Source organism: Hemicordylus capensis, chromosome 3 (assembly GCF_027244095.1).
Source record: "Hemicordylus capensis ecotype Gifberg chromosome 3, rHemCap1.1.pri, whole genome shotgun sequence".
Classification (NCBI taxonomy): domain Eukaryota; kingdom Metazoa; phylum Chordata; class Lepidosauria; order Squamata; family Cordylidae; genus Hemicordylus; species Hemicordylus capensis.
In genome coordinates, this window is record NC_069659.1 from 64,409,667 (window position 1) to 64,428,211 (window position 18,545).

At 42.5% G+C, this 18,545-nt stretch overlaps 1 protein-coding gene across 11 annotated transcripts in view; it reads left to right on the forward strand.

Annotated features, from left to right (window-relative positions):
- EPHA6 (EPH receptor A6) overlaps positions 1 to 18,545 on the forward strand; it is a 750,202-nt gene that overhangs the window by 431,871 nt on the left and 299,786 nt on the right. For 2 of the 11 annotated variants that reach the window (XM_053308767.1, XM_053308768.1), the window contains one exon: positions 6,224 to 6,425. The exons of the other annotated variants lie outside the window; for them this stretch is intronic. Coding sequence is in view for 1 of the 2 variants with exons in the window: in XM_053308768.1 (XP_053164743.1) it covers positions 6,224 to 6,228 (5 nt within the window). In the remaining variant the exon portion in view is untranslated. Of the gene's footprint in view, positions 1 to 6,223; positions 6,426 to 18,545 lie in introns of those variants that run through there. 11 annotated transcript variants of the gene reach the window in all.

An 18,545-nucleotide genomic window follows, 5' to 3' on the forward strand; every position in this document is an offset into this window, starting at 1 on the left:
AGCCACCTCCCAGCTCCAGGGGTCTCGCCAGCATGCCCTGCACACTCGTGCAGGGCATGCTGGAGCTTCCAGGGGCCCCAGCAACCACCAGCTCAGTCACGGAGCCAGCAATCATGTGGGTGGCCGATCCGGCCGCCCAGAGCTCCCGCCCTGCTCATGTGCAGGGAGAGCAGGCTTCGCCCGCTTTCCCTGCTCACTCTCCAAAACTGGGTCTCATTGATCGTGAGACCCGGTTTATTGTGTTTAGCACCTAAAATACCACATAGTATTGGCTTAAATGTGTATGTTGTCAGTAGATGCATCAACTAAATGTTTTTCCCATATCTAACTTCATTAATTTACATCATAAATTACACGTGATTTTACACATGGGGAAAATACAGCAGGTTTACACATAGGGAACGTGGTAAGTCAAATATTGTACACCTGCCTTTTGTTTAGTGGGATCTGCTTAAAGGATAAAATATCATTTGCATTTTCTTCCCATTAACAAGCCAATCCCTTGGTGACAAATGAAACCTTCAATACAATAAAATTTACATGAAACAAGCTGTCATATGAGAGCTATGTGGTTGGAATTGTGCCAGTCAATAATAGATTGCATTCCTTTGGTTAATTTATTAGCCACCTGTTCCCGAATTCCATTACAGCAGTACATTAAGAAGCTATCTTGAGAGTAGCTTTTGGGGTTTTGGACCTTTGGGGTATCTTTTCTTAATAACAATAACAATTAGAGAGGTGAGGTTAAAGAGCAGTAGGAAAAGTAAAATACCAAGGTACAACCTTTTTATTTAATATCAAAGCATTCCCTTAATTAATTTGGCTTTTTTCTTCCTTTGAAGTTAATAGTCTTTCTTGAAATGATAACATTGTTTCTCATTCGGGTAAAGAGGAAACTATTATGAAATAATAATTTAAAACCTATCTGTACTGTGCAGTACCATTTATAATTATATGATTTATATAGGTCCTTGTGAAGCCATAAAAAGGTTTGTTGAATTATGAAATATCATTTCCTCAGTTTACACAGAGAGCTGCAAAGAATAAAGGTATTGGACTTTTCTGTTTTGTGCACTTGGATTAATTCTTTCTTTTGTAAACCTGGTTACTATTAAGGGCCACACAAAAACCTTTACAGAAGCAAAGAAAAAAGATTCCAGAAAGTGGAAATAATTAGATACATTTGCAGGTGCAATCCACAGCCATTAACATTGATATTGCTGGAGATACTGCTCCTACATGCCATTGACTCTTAGCACCAGCAACCCAATTGACCACTAAGGGCATTAGTGGTACAGACAGCCACTAAGGGCATTCCTTCTCTGACCATGCTTTCTCCAATCTACTTCCCCTTTGTTAGACTGATAACCTTAGGTTTCATTCTCTCATCTAGGCCATTCCCAGACAGCGGCCTTAACCACAGAATTGAGTGGGGTAAAAGAAAGCAAGTTATGAGGTAATATATTAGCTGCATATAAGCAAAATAAAGACAATTCAAAGAAACCTGGGGACCGTTCACATAGGGCTGCTTTAATAGGGTTCCTGTCGGTTCCTTCCAAAATTTTCCCATGCACTGTTCATACCGTGCACCGTTCAAGTCAGTGTAGGGTGTACCACTCCCAGTGGTACTTTATGGTGACCATAAGAATATAAGTAGGCTTTTCTTAAAGCCTCACTTTTTGCTATTTTGTTTTAACATTTCCTTGGTGATCTGGTGGGACATTGTATGCACCCAGTCCATGCGGGTACAGGTGTATACAATGTTCCACAAGATCACCAAGCAAATATTTAAAAAAAGAACAAAATAACAAAATGGAGGGCTTTAAGAAAAGCCTACTTATGTTCACCATAAAGTACCACTGGGAGTCAGAGGCTTTTCAAAAGGGAAAAAGAGATAAATTTTATTAAAAGAGGAAAACAAAATGCACCATGGGGTGCATAGAACGATATTCTTCAAGATCACCAAGCAAATGTTTTTAAAAGGGGGGGGGAGTGAACTTTAAGAAGAGGTGCTCTATCAGCATGGCCCTCATACATCCCAGAAGAAACATTGGTGTATATTGGATATATCAAAGTATTTTGATAACATTTTACCATGGGAATAATGCAGACTAAGCTCCAATGTGCAGGGGAAAATCCAGATTGTGTATGGAGTGCTGCCCAATATCTCCCACAGACTTCAACGTAAATCCACTTGGTGCATGAACACACACCTGCCCTTCCTGTGGTGAAGCAAAGTAAAATCTCTGGCTGGGAACGGCCCTAAACTTCCATCTTCTCCCCTTTCCCCACTTTCTGTAAGTAGCTAGCAGGAGGCATGATAGGTCTTATCTATCTCCCTGATGGATTTCCCAAATAAATTACTTTATTTGGAATTTTTAACTCCATGTCTCCAGACAATATTAATTAGCAGTCCTCTCTTACCTGTGCACTTCCACTATAGCTGAGGCAGATAAAGAAATCTCCCCTCCTGAGCTCTCTAACAGAGATAAGGTTTGGGACTGATTTCAGTGCTAGGTAGATGTGCATAGATGTGGTAGATCTATTTTAAAAGACTTTTACGTGATTTGGAAAGTAAATATATGCAGTACATATTATGATCATATTTACATATGTTGTGGTATGGACTACTTAATTATACAAGTGTTATGATTACGGTTGCCACCGGCTCATCTGGTGGTGACTCAGGGTCAGGCCTTCCCTGTGGCTGCTATATATGTGAGCACTGTAAAGTATACCTCTTAGGGGATGGGGCTTCTCTGGGAAGAGCATCTGCATGCTTGCATGCATGAGGTTCCAAGTTCCCTCCCAGCATCTCCAGATAGGGCTAAGAGACTCCTGCCTGTAACCTTGCACAAGCCGCTGCCAGCCTGTACACACAATACTGAGCTATAAGGCAGCTTCAATGTTCCTTATGTTCCTATCAATGCACTCCGTGTCAAAATAATAGCTTCTCTATCTCTGATTGTTTTTAAAAAGATCCTTAAGACACCTGTTTTCCCAGGCTTTTAATTCAAGTTAATTTTAAACTTTTTAATTGTTTTATTCTGTGGAATTGTTTTACTTGTTTTAGTCTGGGGAGGGTTTTTGTTTTTGTTCTATGAAAGTGTTTTTAATTATTTGTTTTTGTTTTTATATTGCAACTGGATTGTGCCCACCACCTAGAGATGTATATATTAAGTGGTATATCAATTTAAATTAATTAATTAATTAATTAATTAATTAATTAATTAAATAAAACTAAAGCAGGTAAAAACTGTTGCAAAAGAGCAATGATAGCTATATTGTAGGAATTGTCACATAGAATAATAATCGCCACCAACAGTATGAAGCAGGGGGGCACAATTTTGAGCAGAAAATGGCTTTTGGGTTAATACTCTAAAGTAACACCAGGGAAGGCATTTGTTCAACAAAGGAAAGAAATGCATAAATCTTACTGCCTGCCTTTCCCCCCCCCCTGCAGTATCATCTTCATCTTTTCCCCTCACACACCAAACTGCTTTCCACCCAACCCCCACGGAGTTTCAGCTATATGTTTACCCCTGAAAACAAGTGACTGAAATTCCATATGGGGAGGAAGCAGGTTGGCAGGGTGAAGTAGCAACAGAAGGCTTTTAATCTTTACATACACACCCCAACAAATCTGAATACTGGCCAACATTCCCATCCTCACTGTGGAGGTGTGGTGTGCAAAGCACTTGCGCAGTAAGTAATACTTCAGGTAAAGAGGAAAACTACTATATGCAGCACTTGGTAATTCTGAGACCCTTTGAGACACTCTTTAACACATGCAAATATGCCTACAAGGGTTGCACAACCCTCAGGAACATATTTTCATGTGTGAAAGAGTGCTTCTTGGGGAAGGAGATATTGACGGAACTCGCCCCCACCCCACCCCACACCTGCACAGCAGGACTCTGGATTACCAAAAATTACATAAATAATTTGCGCGCAGTGCCTCCTTTCCATTAGTGAGACGGGATATCAAACATTTAATCCAACATAAAAATCTAAGCAATGGTATGCAAACAGAATTGGAATTTGGTCAAGTAAATTATTGTCTGATATGTTCTTTCAACATAATATTTTATCCTATGCTATTGACATTCCTAAGAGAGAAAGGTGGTAAACTCTCTTCCTATAGAATTGTTCAGTATTCTTGTATTGTACTATCATATGTCTGAAAGCTTATTACAATTAACTGGGATGCACAGGAGTTCTCGTTGTGTTGCATTCCTGTCACCATGGCTGTAATTATGTAGTATAACATAATACATTCATATTTGTGTCTGCTCCTTTTGCAATACCAATTGGCTGTGTTTCATGCCTGCAGAATTTTTCTAAACCGAATAATCCTGGTATTTGAATATGTGAATATTTCTTTTCTGTTAACAGCATTGAAATAACTGGTAAGGATGCTTTTTAGAAGCCCAATATAGTAATCCACATTTTCTTTTCTCATTTCTCTTACAATGGGATATAATAATCGTTTAAAACATTCTTTTTGGCCTCAAAATTCTGGCCTCAAAAACTCTATTATCTATATGGAAAAGACCACTTATAGTGAGACTTGACTTGAAACTATTTTAAAAGTCCTCAGCCAATTTTAATCTTTTGAAGGTAATAGTAGTTTAAAAAAATGAATATTTTTAGATTGCAAACCAAAAAAAGTAGTCTCCAGATGGAAACCAAATGGAGTATATGTGCTGTACACTACACTGTCATACTTAAGTGTTCCAACCTCTTTATCATATTCCTTTACAACTGAGCAGGAGGCCAACAAAACTGCATAACTGCAAAATTGCACTTTGAAGCCCATAAGGAAAGAACTATATTAAAAATGGACATTGACAAATTGAATCAGGCATGTTTTTTTCCAGTAAGGTTTTTCATAAAGGGTTTTTCAGTAGATTTGTTTGTCTACTTTTAATGCAGTCCTGTGGGTTATGGATTAATCCTATTAATGAAGGAAATTTATCAAGTACCAAACAGATGAAAGTTGACTGGCTGTAGCTATTTGTTCTCATACTACTGAAATAACCATTGTCAAGTTTTAAGAAAGCTGTGACCAGACCAAACATAGCCATGTATTTTAAAAGCCACCAGTTAAAGTGTTGTGTTCTTATTACACAGTAATGGAATAGATCTAACCAAGCTACTTGATTTGCAGTGATCCATTTAAGGTTAAAAATGTATGTGTATGTATGTGTTTAGACAGACAGGCAGATAGCTGCTCACTCACTCACTAACATGAAGCTCCCAGACCAAATCATATAAGATAGAAACATGCTGTTTTTGCAGGTAGGTTCCAGACCTTGCCCAGACTAGCAAAACAAGAAACAAAAAACCCTAACCCAGAAAAATTCATTACTTTATCAGAAAAACCAGAAAAATTCTCCCCTTGGAAAGCCTAGGGCATAGAGATAGACTAGACTCACAGAGAACCAAGACATTAAAATGCTTGCATTAGGTGTGCAATAGGGGTGTGTGCACAGATTGGTTTGATGGCAAAATGGCAAGCGATTCGATCACAAACCACTTCGAATTGCTTTGATTCAGTTTGTTGACCTGACTGCCCCAGCCAATGGGTTTGTCCGAACCAGTTTGGGGACCCATGGTTCAGTCTGAATTCAGTCCAAATTTGAACTGAATAGTGCCAATCAGTCTGTGCACACCCCTAAATTGGAAGCCCTCACTGACTGACTTACATGAAACTCCCAGTCCAACCCACAAAAGATAGAAGCATGTCATGCACTCACACAGGACAGGATGGCCTGTGTGCTCCTGCTGCCCTGCCCAGTTCCTGTCCTCCCACATGCCGCTCCCCTTAAGCCAAGGTCCATTCTCTTTCCTACTATGGAAGAAGATTTGCCCAGGAAAGATACCTAAGGTTACTGAGTGGCTTTCATGTTATGATTAATATTATGCTTTCATATTATGATTAAGATAAATGGTGCTTAAAATGAAAATTTTGACAGTACACTTATCACATAAATTAATTAGCACATTGAAGCTTTCCTAATCAGAATTTTTTTCACTACAGAGTTCAAAGCTTGTACTGTATTTAATGTTACTGTTGTTCCTATCAGTAGAACATATTTTAGTGTGATTGGTAGAATTCAGATGCTTCCCATGAAATGAAAAACACAGCCACTAGATATTTCATTGTAGCTCTATTGTACAGAAGATGACTCTGGGAAGTTATTGATGTGCTTATTTCCAGGATGAAGAGCCATGATTGCTGTATTGACTAACGACATATCAAAATAAACAGCTGAAACTGAGGCCTTCTCTTGAACTTCTGACAGTGACTTGATCCAAAATTTTTGCATATCTCTCGTGACTATACAGATCTATGTTTGCCAAGGTGTTAAAGTGATTTTCTGCTGTAAGCAATGGAACACATAAAAGCTCTTTGAGACTTATGTTGGCACTTAATTTTCCAGGAGCTGTTTAATTATCTGTATGTTGTATTTGGGTCAAGGATCATTCCATGGGACAGTCACATGCTTAAGATTTGTGCAGCCAAGTCCTATGCATGGTTTCTCAAAAGTAGGTCCATTAAGTTCAGAGGGACTCAGGGGTGTACTCACCCAATAATCAACATGGACAGCATTGCAGTCTGTGCGCATGTGCTCACACATGTGCTCACAGAGCATGTGCGCATGCTCACACATTTTTTTATGTCTGCTCAGTTAATTTTCGATCCCGCTCAGGTTTAAGAACATAAGAACAGCCCTGCTGGATCAGGCCCAAGGCCCATCTAGTCCAGCATCCTGTTTCACACAGTGGCCCACCACATGCTGCTAGAAGTCTACAGGCAAGAGTTGAGGGCATGCGGTTACTCCCTCCTGCTGTTACTTCCCTGCAACTGGTACTCAGACGCATCCTGCCTTTGAGGCTGGAGGTCGCCTATAGCCCTCCGACTAGTAGCCAGTGATAGACCTCTCCTCCATGAAGTTATCCAAACCCCTCCTAAGGCCATCGAGGTTGTTGGCTGTCACATCTTGTGGCAGAGAATTCCACAAGTTGATTATGCATTGTGTGAAACAGTACCTATGTTTGCTGGCCCTCGATTTCCTGGCAATCAATTTCATGGGATGACCCCTGGTTCCAGTTTCATGTGAGAGGGAGAATTTCTTTTTATCCACACCATGCATGATTTTATAGACCTCTATCATGTCTCCCCGTAGTCATCTTTTTTCTAAACTAAATAGCCCCAGGTGTTGTAGCCTTGCCTCATAAGAAAAGTACTCTAGGCCCCTGATCATCTTGGTTGCCCTCTTCTGCACCTTTTCCAGTTCAACAATGCCCTTTTTTAGATGTGGTGACCAGAATTGTATGCAATTCACTTTACACTTGCCATCACTGAACCGCATTTGCCATTTTGTCACCCATTCCCCCAGTTTGGAGAGATCCTTCTGGAGTTCTTCACAATCCATTTTGGATTTCACTATCCGAAAGAGTTTGGCATTATCTGCAAATTTGGCCACCTCACTGCTTAGGTTTAATCAGGAATGTCCCACTCTGAATGCATGCGCACACACACTGCCTTGATACTGCCATCCAGAACAAAACTCATTCTGCACACGGATGAAAAAAATTAGAGAGAACACTGAAGCCCAGCCTGGTTTAAGCTGCATGTGAGGACTGCTGGTATCAGGCCCAATCCTGGCAGGGCAGCCCCACCTAGCCCGGCTTTTTAGACTGGCTGTTACCTAAGGTTAAGGGAACAAGCTCTCTCTTAACCCAGGCTTGCTGCTCGTGTATCCATCTCTATTTGCCCCAGATAACGCATACATTACTAAAAGACACGGTCAGCAGTTCTGTCAAAAGCCAGGCAAATTTTGAAAATCGGGCTGTAAACTTGTGGCAGGTTTACTTTTATTTTATTTTATTTTATTTTATTTATATACTGCCTTTCCAAAAATGGCCCAGGGCAGTTTACTTAAAAATCTTATCCAAGCACTGGGATTGAACACTGCATAGGATTACAGACTGATTTTGAGTATTAGTATGTCAAATGTTTTTCTGTTTTCTTATAAATCTATTTCAGGAAGTCTTTAGACTCACACGGACTCTCTCATTCAAGTGGCACAACCCATGCTGTTACATCATAATTACAAATAAAACACCAAGTAGCCAAATAAAATATTAAAAATGTTATGTTTGAACAAACAAACATAAAAGAACCAAGCAGATACTTATTGCCCAATCCCAACACACACAGAAATAATAACAACTTCCCCTGACAGCAGATGGTGCTGACTGCATATCCCAGGGCAAAGAATTGCACGGAGTATGCTCGTCACCAAACAGCCCTGTTCTGCATACCTACCCTAAATAAGTGGGTAGGAAACAAGGCCTCCAATAAAGATCTAAGCATAGGAGTATGTCATATGACTAGCATGTCCTGTGTTAACACCAGCCCATATGACTCTATGTCTTGTCCTTCACCGTGCTTAATAACCATAGCCAGCTTCTCATAATACAGAGCAAGTGGTTCATGGCAAATTCTTCCCCCTTTAAATACCTCCTGAACCTTTTTTCTTTTTCTAATTCCTTAGTACAGGTATACACAAAAAGAGCTTTAAACCAGAGTCTTTCCTGGGGGGAAATCAGTCATCCAAATTTTATTATCTGTAGGCTGCAATTTTGAATGAAAGAAAATGAACAATGTGCTCTTACAGACGATCCTTTGAACCTCCTAATATCTGTCACATATTTAATTGTGTACTGAGTGCAATTGGGGGGAAATACAGTTTACTACAGCATTCATTCATGATTTCATGGGGAGTATATTTCTTAGCTAGCAAATAGAAATTCTCAAAGAAACATATTCAAAAATAAAAAGCACAACCCATACAAAGTGAAGCATTATTTATTAAGTCCCATTGATTTCAATTGGAAAAGTAAGAACATGCTTGACAGTTTCCTACTGAAATCAGTGGGAACTGTTTAACATTGGCTGGTTGGCAAAAGATTTTGTATTTAAGGGATGTAACTGGAAGAAAAGCTGTGTTCCTTTCTTTGTGCACGTGGATATCCAAAGTACTAGCTAGTTGTAAAAACAAAATTGTAGAGCAATGGTGAAAGGAGAGACAAGTTTCAGATAAGACAAAACAAATGTATTGATTTAATTGAAAAGATTTCATTGAAATTTAATTGAAAAAGTTTTCAACTTTTTCTCTCGCAGTTAGCACTCATTATTATTCCTTGAGCAAAATAATTCCCAAAGATACTAATTCACAAACAAAAAACATTGTAAAAAGACTGCCAATTGAGGGAAATCCTCTAAATTTATTACAGGGCTTTAAAAAATAAAAATCTACAAAACAATTTGGGCCTTGTTCACTGAACTGACTAACTCATGGGGGTAACAAACTGTACTTCCAGAATAAACCAAAAGCTGGAAAGTGTACACATATAATACATTACACCCCAATCTAGGGTTGTCAGGTCCAGATGGTGAAAACAGTAGATATCCATCACCAATATAGTGGAAATAGAGGACATTTTTCACACACACCCCAAAGTCTCCAAAATGTCTCCACTTTGCATAAAATTTGCATAAGTTAATTGGTATTATATATGCATATACTGATAAAAATTTGATAATTTGAAAATAAATACAGCTTTATCACTGTGAAGCAGATGATCAGGTGAGCTGTATGTCTGCTCTTTCAGCTGTCTCGGTCCATGTTCTTAAGGCTCCTGATTCTCCTGGTACATTCATCTCCTATTCATCTCCTGGTTAGGTTTACCCCACACACAGTCCTCCTCCCCATGGGTCATCCAGGCTGCTCTCCCCAGCCTGCCCAGCAGCTTTACCTCTTGGCTTGAGGCAGGGCAACCAGTTTGCTACTGAACCATAAGAACATAAGAATATAAGAACAGCCCTGCTGGATCAGGCCCGAGGCCCATCTAGTCCAGCATCCTGTTTCACACAGTGGTCCACCAGATGCCCCTGGAAGCCCCAGGCAGGAGTTGAGGGCATGCGCTCTCTCCTGCTGTTACTCCCCTGCAACTGGTACTCAGAGGCATCCAGCCTTTGAGGCTGGAGGTGGCCTTTAGCCCTCCAACTAGTAGCCGATGATAGACATCTCCTCCATGAAGTCATACAAACCCCTTTTAAAGCCATCCAGGTTGTTGGCTGTCACCACATCCTGTGGCAGAGAGTTCCACAAGTGGATCACGCATTGTGTGAAAAAGTACTTCCGTTTGTTGGTCCTAGACCTCCTGGCAATCAATTTCATGGAGTGACCCCTGGTTCTAGTGCTGTGTGAGAGGGAAAAGAATTTCTCTCTCTCCACTTTCTCCACACCATGCATGATTTTATAGACCTATATCATGTCTCCCCGCAGTCGTCTTTTTTCTAAACTAAAAAGCCCCAGGTGTTGTAGTCTTGCCTCATAAGAAAGGTGCTCTAGCCCCTGATCATCTTGGTAGCCCTCTTCTGTACCTTTTCCAGTTCTACAATGTCCTTCTTTAAATGTGATGACCAGAATTGTACGCAGTACTCCAGGTGTGGCCGCACCAAAGTTTTCTATAAGGGCATTATAATATCAGCAGTTTTATTTTCAATCCCCTTTCTAATGATCCCTAGCATGGAATTGGCATTTTCCACAGCTGCCCCACATTGAGTCAACACTTTCAACGCGCTGTCCACCATGACCCCAAGATCCCTCTCCTGGTCATTCACCAAAAGCTCAGATCCCATCAGCATATACTTGAAGTTGGGGGTTTTCATCCCAATGTGCATCACCTTACACTTGCTAACACTGAACCACATTTGCCACTTTGTCGCCCACTCCCCCAGTGTGGAAAGATCCTTTTGGAGCTCCTCACAATCCATTTTGGATTTCACTACCCGGAAGAGTTTGGTATCATCTGCAAATCTGGCCACCTCGTTGCTTACCCCTGCTTCTAGATCATTTATGAATAAATTAAAAAGCACCGGTCCCAGTTCAGATCCCTGGGGGACCCCACTTCTTACTTCCCACCATTGTGAAAACTCTCCATTTATACCTACCCTCTGTTTCCTGTCTTTCAACCAGTTAGCAATCCACACATGTACTTGTCCCCTTATCCCATGACTGCTAAGTTTCCTCAGGAGTCTTTGATGAGGAACTTTGTCAAAAGCTTTTTGGAAGTCCAGGTATACTATGGCAACTGGATCACCTTGATCCACACACTCGTTGACACTCTCAAAGAAGTCCAAAAGGTTGGTGAGGCAAGATTTACCTTTGCAGAAGCCATGCTGGCTCACTCCGAGCAGGGCCTGTTCTTCTAGGTGCTTTACAATTGTATCCATGAGGATGATTTCCATCAATTTGCCTTGAACGGACATTAGGCTAACTGGCCTGTAATATCCCGGATCGCCCCTGGATCCCTTTTTGCAAATCAGTGTTACATTTGCTACTCTCCAGTCCTCTGGTACAGAGCCCGATTTCAGGGATAAGTTAAATATTTTAGCAAGGAGGTCGGCAATTTCACATTTGAGTTCTTTGAGGACTCTTGGATGGATGCCATCCGGCCTGGTGATTTGTTTGTTTTCAGTTTTTCCAGACACTTTAGAACATCATTTATTTGTTGTATTTGTTGTATTGTTTTTATGCCTGTTTTTATATGTTTTTACACTTTTAACATGATGTTTTTATTGTCTTTTTATTGTATGTTTTTAACTTTTGTAAACTGCCTTGAGGTTATCTTTTTAACGAAAGGCGGTATATAAATGCAAAAATAAATAAATAAATAGATAGATAGATAGATAGATAGATAGATAGATAGATAGATAGATAGATAATCTCTTGTCACTTCTATCTGACTCAGCTCTCTAGCCTCCATCCCTAAAAAGCCTGGTTCAGGAACAGGTAGATACTCAGTATCCTCTGCCGTGAAGACAGACGCAAAGAACTCATTCAGCTTCTCTGCAACCTCCATATCCTCCTTAATAATCCCTTTCACTCCCTCATTGTCTAATGGTCCAACTGCCTCCCTGGCAGGTTTCCTGCTTCTGATGTACTTAAAGAAGTTTTTATTATTACCCTTGATACTTTTGGCTAAATGTTCCTCAAAATCTCTTTTTGCCTCCCTTATTGTCACCTTGCATTTCTTTTGCCAGAGTTTGTGTTCCTTTTTGTTCTCTTCATTTGGACAGGCCTTCCAAATTCAGAAGGAAGTCTTCTTCCCTTTTATGGCTTCCTTGACGGTACCCGTTAGCCATGCTGACATCTTCCTGGACTGAGTGGTACCTTTCCTCCTTTTGGGTATAAAATCTAACTGGGTTTCTAGTATTGTGGTTTTGAGTAAACTCCATGCATTCTGGAGCAAAATGACCCTCCTGGTTTTCCCTTTCAGCTTTCTTTTCACCATACTCCTCATTTTGGAGAAGTTTCCTCTTCTGAAATTCAAAATGTCTGTGTTAAACTTCCTTGGTGATTTTCTCCATGTATGCTGAATTTGATGGCACTGTGGTCACTGTTCCCTAGAGGGTCGATGACACTGACATCACGCACCAGGTCCTGGGTGCCGCTCAGAATTAGGTCCAAGGTTGCCTTCTCTCTGGTAGGTTCCAAGACCAACTGTTCTAGGGCACAGTCATTTAGCATATCTATAAATCTGACCTCTTTGTCATGACCTGAATGTGAATTTACCCAGTCTATGTGTGGGTAATTGAAGTCACCCATAATTACAGCCCTGCCTCTCCTTGACACCTCCCTGATTTCCTGCTGCAACTCCCAATCACTGTCAGCATTTTGATCCGGAGGGCGATAGCACGTCCCCAGTAGCACGTTCCCTTTCAGGCCTTGTATTGTCATCTACAGTGTTTCTGTGGAGGACTCCAGTACACCTAGGTTTTCTAGCTTGTTAGATTCTATACCATCTTTAACATGCATTGCTACCCCTCCTTCAAGGAGCCCCTCCCTGTCCTTTCTATAGAGTTTATACCCAGAGATAACAGTGTCCCACTGGTTCTCACTGTTCCACCATGTTTCTGTTATGCCCACTATATCTATTTCTGCGTTAGCAACCAAGCACTCCAGCTCACCCATCTTGGCTCGGAGGCTTCTGGCATTGGCATATAAGCACCTATACGCTGAGCCTCTCACCTGATGTATGCTATTCTTTTGACTCTTTGACCTGCACCGGCTCCCATCTGCTCTTTATGCGGCTCTGCTCTGTCTCCTTCTGTTATTATCTGAATACTTTGCACACTCACACTTTAAAGGATGGCTTTTGCCACACGCGATACTGCCCAGCTCCCATCGGCTGTTCCCCAGGCATCATTTTAAAAGCTGCTCTGCAACCTTTTTGATTTTAAGCGCCAGCAGTATGGTTTCATCTTGGTTGAAGTGCAACCCATCCCTTTTGTACAGGCCTTGCTTACCTCAAAATGTATCCCAGTGCCTAACAAATCTAAACCCCTCCTCCCCGCACCAATGTCTCATCCATGCATTGAAACCCCTCAGCTCTGCCTGTCTCAATGTACCTGCGCGTGGAACAGGTAGCATTTCTGAGAATGCAACCTTTGGGGTCCTGGACTTCAATACGCTACCTATCAGCCTAAATTTGGCTTCCAGGACCTCCCGACTACATTTCCCCACATTGTTGGTGCCGACGTGCACCACAGCAGCTGTCTCCTCCCCAGCACTGCCTACGAGCCTGTCTAGATGCTGCGTGATGTCTGCAACTTTCGCACCAGGCAGGCAAGTCACCGTGCGGTCAACACGCGGGTCACAAACCCATCTCTCTATACCTCTTATGATCGAATCATCCACTACAAGGAGGCCCCCACCCCCCAGAGGAGTATCCCCCGTGCAAGAGGATATGGGCTCATCATCCACGGAAGGAGTCCCTTCTAAAGGAGCATTTCCCTCTTCCTCAGACCGATGTCCTCCTTCCCGAGACCTTCATTCTCCCTGACAGCAGAGGAGCTACCAGCCCTGGAGTGGGATGCCTCTATCACATCCCTGAAGGTCTCGTCCACATACCTCTCTGTCTCTCTGAGCTTCTCCAGATCCGCCACCTTGGTCTCAAGGGAACGGATTTGTTCCCTGAGGGCCAGGAACTCCTCGCACCAAGCACACACCCATGACTTCTGCCCATGGGGCAAATAGTCATACATGTGGCACTCTGTGCAATACACTGGGAAGTGCCCCTTCCCCTGCTGACTTTCTATCTTCATGCTGTTTTTGTTGGCTGTTTACAGTATTTAGAGATAGTTTATTAGAAGTAGTTTATTTTTATTAGATAGTTTATTAGGATAGGTCTCAGCTGTAATGGTCAGCTATTTATCTGTCCAAACAGCCTTTCCCAAGAATATGAGGGATATGAGGGAGGGATTTGTACTTACATTCTCTTCTCCAACAGGCTCCTTGTGATCACAGGGGTTTGTTCCAGGCTCCCCCACACACTTCCTGCTAAACTTCTGCAAGACTCCTATGTCCTGTTTGCTATCCCTGTCCGCTATGCTCTGTTCACTATGCTCTCAGGCCTTCACCTCTTATGTAGAGTAGCCTTCCAACTCCAGCCTCTCTGCATCCTGACGCACTCGCTTGCTGTTCTCTACGACTACAAACATTTATATATGGCTTTTCAACAGAAGGTTTCACAGTGGTTTCCAAAGAAAAATAAATAATAAGATGCTCCTTGTCCCCAATGGGCTCATAATCTAAAATGAAACACAAGGTAACACCAACATCAGCCACTGAAGGAATTCTGTGCCGGGGTTGGATCGGGCCAGTTGCTCTCCCCATGATAAATAGAAAGGATTCACCACTTTAAAAGGTGCCTTTTTACTCAGTTAGCAGGGGTAGCTGCTAATTGAGTAAAGTTAGTTAGCCAACTGCTAACTTCTCACTGCTGCTGCTGCCGCCACCACCACATGAAGGATGCAAGCTGCCCCTGCCAGGCCCACCCATCCGTGCTCCTGCATCACGAGACTCTGCAACCTGCCACTGAAGCAGCACCTCCCCTCTGGCTTCCCCATTGGATGGATGGCCAGTAGGAAGGTGAAGAGAATGGATGGATGGTCAGAGGAGGAGAAACTGCTCATGAGAGCAAAGTGTTCTGAATGAACAAAATGTTCCAGCTGCTGTTGGACCAAGACCGGGAAGACCCAAGTTCAAATCCCCATTCAGCCATGAAACTCACTGGGTGACTCTGGGCCAGACACTTATCTATCAGCCTAACCTAACTCACAGGGTTGTTGTGAGGATAAAAATAAGCATGTACACCACTCTGAGCTCCTTGGAGAAAGAGCAGGATATAAATGTAATTAACAAACAAACAAATGCAAAAAAGTCATTTGGTCCCCAAAATAGTCACATCTCCTCTATAAAAGACCCTAGTTGGCAATCCTACCTCTATTACTAGAAAAGTCTGAAGGTAATAAAGATGTATGACTGTGAATGAAACATAGATGTGCAGCTGAACCATGGGCAGCGATCACAAGGGAGCACAAGTCTGAAGCCATGACTGGGAGAACCAGGAATACCGCAGGGGTCACATCAGGTAGACCAGTCAGTCACCAGGGTGTTTTCCAGACTACAAGATTTGCAACAGTTAATGTGTTGCAAACTGTGACAGAATAGTGCAACCGTTTCAAAATGAGAGCAAAGGGTTGTTTAATACTTCGTTGTAAGCTGGTGGCCATTCATATTTTTCATCTGCTGAAATGTATTTTCCAGGCAGGAATGTCCATATTCTCAATGAGATGCATTTATCTGCCCCTCCTCCTGCTCCATTTGGGCCAATGGAGTCGTGAGCGAAAGGGAATCCTGTGGCGAGCCTGGAAGGGGGGAAGAGAGGAACTGGTGCGCCTGGTTGTCGGTGGCCAGCAGCCCCTCAGCTCCCACGCCGGGGCTGCTGGGGGCAGCCGTAGCAGCAGCAGCAGCCTCCACCACTCCTCTTCAGTCAGTGCCCCAGGCAGAGCCTCACTAGTGTTGGGGAGCCTTGCGGTGGTGGTGGGGCACCTTTCTCCTCTCCACCCTCGCTGCTTCCCTCCTACCAGGCCGGATGGCGGCGGAGCGCCTCCAGAGAAATGAATAAATAAATATATATTTATTTATATTTGGCTATATATTTCAATGGGCTTCCTTTTAAGTAAGTGACTGTTTTCGCTCCCTGCCCTTTGCCTTGTAGTATTTATTATGTAACATATTTAACTGGCTTTCGGGTGGGCTATGGGGTGGAGACTGCCTTGATAGGTCTGATGGCTGATCTTCAATTGGGAATTGACAGGAATTGACAGAGAGAGTGTGACTCTGTCGGTCCTTTTGGATCTCTCGGTGGCTTTCGATACTATTGACCATAGTAGCCTTCTGGAATGTTTGAGGGGACTGAGGGTGAGAAGCACTGCTTGCAGTGGTTCCACTCTTACCTCATGGGTAGATTCCAGATGGTGTCTCTTGGAGACTGTTGTTCTTCCAAATCTGAACTTTCCTATGGTGTCCCTCAGGGCTCCATATTGTCTCAGATGCTGTTTAACATCTGCATGAAACTGCTGGGAGAGATCATCAGGAGATTTGGGGCAGGGTGTTATCAGTATGCGGATGACACCCACATCTATTTCTCCATGTCAACATCATCAGGAGAAGGCATAACCTCCCTAAATGCCTGCCTGGAGGCAGCAATGGGCTGGATGAGGGATAAAAAACTGAGACTGAATCCAGATAAGATGGAGGTACTTATTGTGTGGGGTTGTAACTCAGGAGACAATTTTGATCTGCTGGTTCTGGATGGGGTCATGCTCCCCCGGAAGGAACAGGTACGCACTCTGGGAGTCCTTCTGGATCTGAACATCTCCCTGGTGTCCCAGGTTGAGGCGGTGGGCAGAGGTGCTTTTTATCAGCTTCAGCTGATACACCAGCTGTATTTATTTCTTGAGAGATGAGTGACCTCAAAATGGTGGTACATGTGCTGGTAACCTCTAGGCTGGATTGCTGCAATGCGCTCTATGTGAGGCTACCTTTGTACATAGTCCAGAAACTGCAGTTGGTCCAGAATGTGGCGGCCAGGTTGGTCTCTGGGTCATCTCGGAGAGACCATATTACTCCTGTGCTGAAAGAACTACACTGGCTGCTGATATGTTTCCAGGCAAAATACAAGGTGCTAGTTGCTACCTATAAAGCCCTAAACAGGTTAGGCCCTGGGTATTTAAGAGAACGTCTTCGTTGCCATGAGTCCCACTGCCTGTTAAGAAATAATAAATAATAAATAATAATAAATATATCTGGAGTGGTTCATCTGCGGTTGCCGCCAACTCGTCTGGCAGCTACTCGGGAATGGGCTTTCTCCATTGCTGGTCCTGGATGGCAGCAGAGTGCTCCAGCGCTTGGAATGCACTCCCTGTTGAAATAAGAGCCTCCCCGTCTCTGCAACTTTTAAAAAGGCACTGAAAACACATAGCTGCTCTCCCCTCCCTTGAGTTGACAAGCTCAAGTTATGTTGGAAGTAAGCGGAGTAGGAGGGAGGTGTGTGGTTTGGGATTTGTGGGGAGGAAAGGAGAGAAAAGGTGAGATTCTTCCCAATTTGAACCTTCAGTCTGTAGTGAGTTCTGATGTTCCTACCTGTGGTTTCACACCAGCATCATGTCATCTGAAGGGTGCAGCTTCCCTAACTGGGGTTGAGGGCAGGAAGCTCCTCCCTCTCTCCAGCTGCAATTGGCTGCCGGGGCTGTCCTTAATGTCTGAAGGAAGCTCACGCAGCCAGTTCCCTCTCCCACACTGCCAGTTCCCCATTTTGGTCAGCTGGGAAGCATTTTGGTCGTCTGGGGGTTCCTGTTACGTGCGAAGGAGGCCAGAGAGTAATGAAAACCATAATTTAGATTACCACAATTCCCAAAGAAGCTTCTTCCTGACTTTTCTAACTGATGTTTCTGCATATACTTCTACATGTGTATTTTCCTTAAAAAGCAAACACTATGTTTTATACAACTGTTTATTCTAGTTTCTGCGTGAATGTGAATGTATTTATAGGCAGAAGTTGGGGGTAATTTTCTTCAACAAGGAAAACCAATTATCTCAGCGAAAAATGAATTACTAATGTATTGTTCTCATTTTTTAAAAGTAAATACACAGTTTTTCAGTGAATTTGCTTTTATATTTCTTAACAAAACCCATTGTCAAATTCTCTCCTGGGTCTATGCTCATAGGAAGTCATAGGAGCTGCTGTCACTTTACAAAAATAAATCACACAAATATCTTTTGTGCTACTGGTGTAGCAGAGTGGCTACAAGCCAATCAGGTTGTCCCCAATCCCCATTTTGAATCTTGCCTCTGCCATAAACTAACCATAGGCAAGCTGTGTTTCAGCCTCATTTTTTAAAATATTGGAATGATGATGATGATGATGATGATGATGATGATGATGATGATGATGATGTTATCTCTTACAGCAAGCCTTGGAAATCTTTATTTGGCTCTAGGAGCCAGCCCAAAAGTTTTGGAGCCAGACAATGGAAACTTGACAGACTTAGTGACAGATATGAAGAGGGTAAATAGACTTCTCTTGAATCCCTCTATGACAAAGATATTTAGAAC